Source organism: Populus alba, chromosome 1 (genome assembly GCF_005239225.2).
Source record: "Populus alba chromosome 1, ASM523922v2, whole genome shotgun sequence".
NCBI classification, from domain to species: domain Eukaryota; kingdom Viridiplantae; phylum Streptophyta; class Magnoliopsida; order Malpighiales; family Salicaceae; genus Populus; species Populus alba.
The window spans coordinates 48,500,894-48,508,400 of NC_133284.1; the positions used below are offsets into that span (position 1 = coordinate 48,500,894).

Sequence of the window (7,507 nt, forward strand, 5' to 3'; positions counted from 1 at the left end):
TATAATAACTTTATGATTTTTTTGCAAAGCTTTTTTGTCTCATGAACTATATCTTTACTCTAGATTCATTAATTAAATATTAGATTCATTAATTAAATATAAATGAATATTAAAGATAAAGAAAATCTTTGTTAATAATACATATGTTTTGCATGAATAAAATCAATGCTACATTTAACGAACCGAATTACTACAAAGCATATTTCACTAACAATAACATTATTAATGAACTCTAAAATTTAGATTTACATGCCCTAATATTTAGTCTAATCATCTATCAATAGTTTTTATCATCAAACCTTTGATTAATTTTTAAACTAGGAAAGATGGAGTTCTCATTATCAGTAATCACTTTAGTTTTATCCTTTTTTTGTGGAGCTCCATATCACACAATATAGCTTAAACAAGCAATTAAATCTCCAATTGTTTATAAAATATGTTCAATCCAAGCATATAAATCTATATTTTGACAACATAGCCTATTATAGTGCAATTAAATAATTGGCATCATTTTTTAACAATCTTGCATTTAATTATAGGTGAAGTCTTACCTTGAATATTAACGTATGAAAGTCCACGACATTACTTTCCAAACTAGCTTGATATTTTTTTTTTAACTCACATTAGTCATAAGGCTAAATATAAGCTTAACTTAGGTTTTCAAGAAGAGTTGCCTAATATGCGCCTAGGTTTTCCAAATCTAGTTCTAATATATCTTTAATTTAGAATAGAAAATTGAATTTCAAGTCCAGTCTAGTGTAATTTTGCTTATTTTTTCATTGCATAAAAAGTTTTAACATAGGTAGTATCGATCTCTCTTAAACATCATATAAAATATCAAAATAATCTTGTCAAACTGGAAAATCACATCTACTATTCAAAATATTATTTTGAGGTGCCTATTAACTTCTATCAAACTATGCATTTTGCTTAAAAATTATGAACAATCATTAACATGTAGATAAATTATGATATCAAGTTAAAATAAAATCAAAGTCTCATCTAGAAAGTTTTTATTCAATCATTCATATGATTGAGGTACGTAATATCTTTGCAAAGTTTCTTTCATTTCAAATGGCACACAACCTTCACATTTACTCATGCATTGCAAAATTCAAAACTTCTGTTTATTTATGAATGTTTATCCTTGCCAATAAAATATTTAACAAAATTATTATCTTATATCTTGACTTTCAACACTATTGTATCTCACTACCACTACTAACATATTTTATTTCCCCCATTTTTTTTTTTACCACCATCATGGCTGCCGCCACCACTACCTTCTCACTATGACCTCTTTTTTTGTTATCATTGCTATCTCATCAGCACCCTTTTCACAATCATTGTCATCTCATGACATCCATCACCACTACTATTAAAAAATATTTTCTATGTAAAATATTTTCTCACCATGCTATTTCATACATTTATATGGTTTATTTTTCATAAATAATATTTTAATTTTAATTTCAAGTTGTCTTTACTTTTTGATTCTCTACCCAATAACAATATAATCTTCATCGTCTTCAATCCTGTAAAAACAAATTTAAAAATTATTATAGAAACGTACCTTTCTCATATATTTGGGAAAGTCAGAACTTTATTCAAATAAATGAATTTGAAGGTATACTTTTGTGGCATAAAGATTCTGTCTTTAAAATGTATAGAAACCATATCAATATTCTATATTTTATTAACAGCATTATGACAATTTAAGATTGATGACAAATTAATTTGAAGATATTATAGTCTTCAAAAAAGAGATAACACCCTAAGTAACTTTTGTGGATGGCATGGATAGAGATTTAGATGAGGGGACAAGGGATTAATTGCTCGTTGGCATAGATAGATATTAATATCCTTTTGTTCCTCCCGCTATTTTATTGCTTTCCACTTATATCTTCACAAATTAAGGTGATAAAATTACTATTCTCATTTCTCTTATTTTTCAGACTGGTGGAAAATGGCTATCGAAAGAGCTGGTGGATCCATTGTATCTAAGATAGCCGAAGTCTTGGTTGAACCAGCAATCAAGCAGTTCCGTTATATGTTCTGTTTCAACAATTTTGTTCAAGAATTCAATGAACAAATGACGAGCCTGGCTTTGGCACTCTATCGTCTACAAGATGCTGTCGATGTTGCTAAAAGGAATACTGAAGAGATTGAGATTGATGTCAACAAATGGCTGGAAGATGCAAAAAACGAAATTGAAGGTGTGAATCGTTTGGAAAATGAAGAAGGAAAAAATGGCAAATGCTTTACTTGGTGCCCAAACTGGATGCGACAATTCAAGTTAAGCAAGGCACTGGAAAAGAAGACAGAGACTTTGAGAAAGCTTGAAGAAAATGGCAAAAAGTTTCCCAAAGTGTCCCACAAAGCACCTCTTCAAGACATAGAATTTCTTCCATCAGAGGGACTCACACCCTCGGAATCGTCAAAAGAAGCTTTCGAGCAGATTATGAAAGCTCTCGAAGATGACAACGTCAATATGATTGGACTGTACGGCATGGGAGGGGTGGGTAAAACCACCCTGGTGAAAGAAGTCGGCAGGAGAGCCAAAGAGTCGCAGCTGTTTGATGAAGTTTTGATGGCTACACTATCCCAGAATCCAAATGTCATGGACATTCAGGATCGAATAGCAGATAGTATAGGTCTGCATTTTGACGAAAAGACTAAAGAAGGGAGAGCAGATCGATTATGGCAGAGACTGAAGACAGAGAAGAAGATGCTTATAATCCTGGATGATGTTTGGAAAGTTATTAACTTGAAAGAGATAGGGATCCCATTTGGTGATGCTCACAGGGGTTGTAAAATTCTTCTAACAACACGTCTCAAAGACATATGTTCTTATATGGAGTGCCAGCCAAAAGTGTTCTTAAGTCTCTTATCAGAAAATGAAGCATGGGCTTTGTTCAAAATCAATGCAGGTTTACATGAGGCGGACTCTACCTTGAACACAGTGGCAAAGAAGGTTGCGAGAGAATGTCAAGGACTGCCTATAGCACTTGTGACAGTGGGAAGGGCTCTAAGAGATAAATCTGCTGTTGAGTGGGAAGTAGCGTCCACAGAGCTCAGAAACTCTCAATTTCGGCACATGGAACAAATTGGTGAACAAAAAAATGCATATTCATGTCTTAAGTTGAGCTATGATTATTTGAAGCACGAGAAAACCAAGTTATGTTTCTTGCTATGCTGTTTATTTCCAGAAGATTACAACATTCCAATTGAGGACTTGACGAGATATGCAGTTGGCTACGGGTTACATCAAGATGTGGAGTCCATTGAAGATGCAAGGGAAAAAGTTCACGTGGAAATAAAAACCCTCAAAGATTGTTGTATGCTGTTAGGCACTGAAACTGAAGAGCATGTGAAAATGCATGACTTGGTTCGTGATGTTGCTATTCAGATAGCATCATCTAAAGAATATGGATTCATGGTAAAGGCAGGCATTGGGTTGAAGGAGTGGCCAATGTGCAGTAAAAGCTTTGAAGGTTGCACAGCAATTTCGTTAATGGGCAATAAAGTAGCAGAACTTCCTGAAGGATTGGTATGTCCACAGCTCAAAGTTGTATTATTAGAACTGGATCGTGGCTTGAATGTTCCAGAGAGGTTTTTTGAAGGGATGAAAGAAATTGAAGTTTTGTCTCTAAAGGGAGGGTGTTTGTCATTGCAGTCACTTCAATTCTCAACGAACCTTCAATCGTTGCTGTTGATGGAGTGTAAATGCAAGGACCTCATTTGGTTGAGAGAGCTGCAAAGACTTAAGATTCTTGGTTTTATAGGGTGCGACTCCATTGAAGAATTACCTGGTGAAATGGGGGAGCTCAAGGAGTTGAGGTTGTTGGACGTGACAGGTTGTAGAAATCTAGGAAGGATTCCCGTGAATTTGATTGGAAGTTTGAAGAGGTTAGAAGAACTGCTAATCGGGTGTTACAGCTTTAAGGATTGGGATGTCGTTGGGACAAGCAGGGGAGGAGTGAATGCGAGCCTAACAGAACTAAACTCGTTGTCTCATTTAGCTGTATTATCATTGAGGATACCGAAGGCTGAATGCATTCCCAGAGATTTTGTTTTTCCCAGGTTGCTCAAATATGATATTTGGGTGTTAGGGAATGGGTACTCAGAACTTGATAATGAATACCCAACTGCAAAGACAAGATTATATTTGGGTGAAATCAGCGCCACATCCTTAAATGCGAAGACATTTGAGCAGTTGTTTCCTACTGTGTCTCAAATTAGTTTTCGTAGAGTGGAGGGTTTAGAAAATATAGTATTGTCCTCCGATCAGATGACCACCCATGGCCATGGGTCGCAAGAGGACTTCTTGCAAAGATTAGAACATGTCAAAGTGAATGGATGTGGGGATATTCGCACTCTGTTTCCAGCTAAATGGCGGCAGGCTTTGAAAAATCTAAGGGGTGTGGAAATTAAAGACTGTATATCTTTGGAAGAGGTTTTTGAATTGGGTGAGGCTGATGAAGGAAGCAGTGAGGAGAAGGAGCTGTCGTTGTTGTCATCTTTAACAGAGTTACAACTGTCCTGCTTGCCTGAGCTCAGATGTATATGGAAGGGGCTCACCAGGCATGTCAGCCACCAAAGTCTTGCTCATCTGAATTTGGATTCTCTCGACAAACTGACATTTATCTTCACACCGTCCATCGCTCAAAGTCTACCACAGCTAGAAACACTCAAGATAAGAAGTTGTCGTGGATTGAAGCATCTTATCAGAGAACACGATGATGAAAGTGAAATAATTCCAGAGTCTCTAAGCTTCCCAAAGTTAAAAACTCTCCTTATAGAATATTGTGGTCAACTGGAATACGTCTTCCCTGTCTCTGTGTCTCCGAGTCTTCTGAACCTGGAACAAATGACTGTAGTTACTAGCAATTTAAAGCAAATATTTTACAGTGGAGAGGGAGATGCTCTCACTAGAGATGGCATCATCAACTTCCCTCGGCTAAGAAAATTGTCTCTTTCAAATTGCAGCTTCTTCGGTCCAAAGAATTTTGCTGCCCAGTTGCCTTCTTTGCAAGAGTTAACCATTGATGGCCAAGAAGAATCGGGTAATTTGTTGGCACAGCTGCAAGCAAGTCCTTTATACTTCTCCATGAATTTTTTTTTTATTTTCTAATTTAAATTGTCTGCTTCAATACACTGTTATAATTTCTTCTTTCTTCCTCCAAATGTCTAAAACTAAAGTAATCGATAAGCTCTTATGCACTGAATTTATGTACAAGAAAAAAAAATGATCAATAATAAATCATTTTTACTTTATATACAAGAAATATTACTAATATGTAAAATTAAAATTATTTTATCTAATATATATGTTTTTGGTTAATGTCATAATTTGTTTTTTTATAAATCAAATATTAAAAAGACTATTTTTCAGTTAATAAGTGTAATCTTTTCATGATTTCTTTTAATTTAACTAATATAAAATAATGATTTATATTTAGATTATCATAAATATGGAAAATTATGATTTATGACCCATTGCCCTATCTATTTATATCTTTTTAGTTGATTAAGTAGTTTGCTGAAGTATTGGGGATAATTGGTTCACCTATATACCAAAATTATATAATAGTTCCAAAGTGCACAAACGTTACGAGGAATTATATATAACAAATTAGCACCTTTATTTTTATTTTTTTTATGCAGGGCTTAACAAGTTTGGAAGCATTACAGTTGTCCTCCCTGCCTGTGCCTGACATGAGGTGTATATGGAAGGGTCTCGTGTTGAGGCATTTGACTACTTTGGTGGTGAGGAAATGTGAGAGACTGACACATGTATTTACAGGCAACATGATTATTAGTCTGGTTCAACTAAAAGTTCTAGAGATATCAACTTGTGATGAATTGGAGCAAATCATAGCTACGGATATTGATGATGGAAATGATCAAATATTGTCCGGAAGTGATCTCCAATCTTTATGCTTCCCCAGTTTGTGTCGAATGGAGATCAATGAATGCAACAAGTTAACGAGTCTCTTCCCAGTAGCCATGGCTTCAGGTCTCCCGAAGCTTCAAATACTTAGAGTAAGCCAATCCTCTCAACTACTGGGAGTATTTGGGCAGGACGATCATGCTTCACCTGTCAATGTTGAGAAGGAGATGGTGCTCCCTGATCTGCAGGAGCTGTCTCTAGAGCAATTACCAAGGATTGTCTACTTCAGTCTTGGATGTTATGAGTTCTTATTCCCCCGGCTGGAGACGTTGAAGGTGCGTCAATGTCCAAAGCTGTCCACAAAATTTGCTACTACAACAAATGGTTCAATGAGTGCTCAGTCAGAGGTGATGCTTATTTGACATGATTTCTTGCCTCTCTTTTAGTGCTTTTGTTTCTTGTTTTCACTCGATAATAAGACTTACAAGTTAGAATGTGTATGCCATGCTTGAATTGGCTTTGCAGGTATCTCAAGTAGCTGAGGGTTCTAGCATTGGTAGAATGTGGACTCGAAATAATGGGTGGGAGGAGGAGGAGGAGGAGGAGGAGGAGGAGGAAGAGGGTGTAATAAGATTAATTGGTTTTCTTCATGATGGTGATAGGTAAGAAGATTAGTTTGGCATTGGGATTTGAAAAACATGCTAATAATTCAATATTTCCCCAACCAAGTAATGTGGCTGCAGTTATTTATGTTTTATCCTTCTCCTTCAACTCTTACTGGTTGAAATAAGTTAACATATGCGATATGCCTGAATGGTCGTTGTTAATCTTCATGTTTGCATCAGGTTGACTGGTTACCTCTTCATGTGATGATTTCACGGAGAATCATGTCTTTAAGCGGTGGTGCTGCGAGTATTCTTTTAATTCGTGGAAGTAATTTCAACTGTTTCATCGGCAATTAATGATATACAATTTGGCTTTACATTGTAACAGTCATATTTACCATACAACTCCTAAAAGAAGGATATTGAACTTCTAGAAAATAAGGGCGTATGTTTGTGTTGTCTACCCATGTCATGTTGTGTCTTCAGTCATTTATTGTGCGAACCTCAAGAAATAAGGGCGTATGTTTGCTTGCCCATTTGTGTTTCTTTTCAAGTTTCTGAACCTTCAAAAACAAGTGAAGGGCATAATGTTACTCATGTGTGCGCTTATTGTTTGATGTGTGGATTTTCGTTCTCTTTTCTGCTCAAACTAATGGCTCTACGACTTGTGTATTTGCCTCGTAAACATGTTTTCTCTGTCATTTTGATGTTTTGTTTCTATTATGATTCTTTATGAGGTTTTGAAATAGGCCTTAGCAATGCTGCTTGAAATCGCGGTGCAAGTTCTTTTAAATTTTGAAAATTTATTTTTTATTAAAAAATATTTTATTTTTATATTTTTAAATTATTTTAATATGCTAACATTAAAAATAATTTTTAAAAAATAAAAAATATATATTTCTAAATAAAAATATACTTTGAATCATAACCGTTATTACAATGTCAAACATACCCTAACTCACATCAAAGTCTTTTGAACTCTTTAATAGTACATGATAGGATAAGAGTT

The 7,507-nt window shown here is 35.1% G+C and overlaps 1 protein-coding gene across 1 annotated transcript; it reads left to right on the top strand.

Annotated features, from left to right (window-relative positions):
- Positions 1-1,909: 1,909 nt before the first annotated feature.
- Positions 1,910-7,115, top strand: LOC118053890 (disease resistance protein At4g27190). Its single transcript, XM_035065284.2, has 4 exons — positions 1,910-5,089; positions 5,668-6,300; positions 6,419-6,555; positions 6,739-7,115. The coding sequence occupies exons 1-4, from the start codon at positions 1,967-1,969 to the stop codon at positions 6,761-6,763; spliced, it is 3,918 nt and encodes a 1,305-aa protein (XP_034921175.1). The 5' UTR covers positions 1,910-1,966; the 3' UTR covers positions 6,764-7,115.
- Positions 7,116-7,507: the final 392 nt, after the last annotated feature.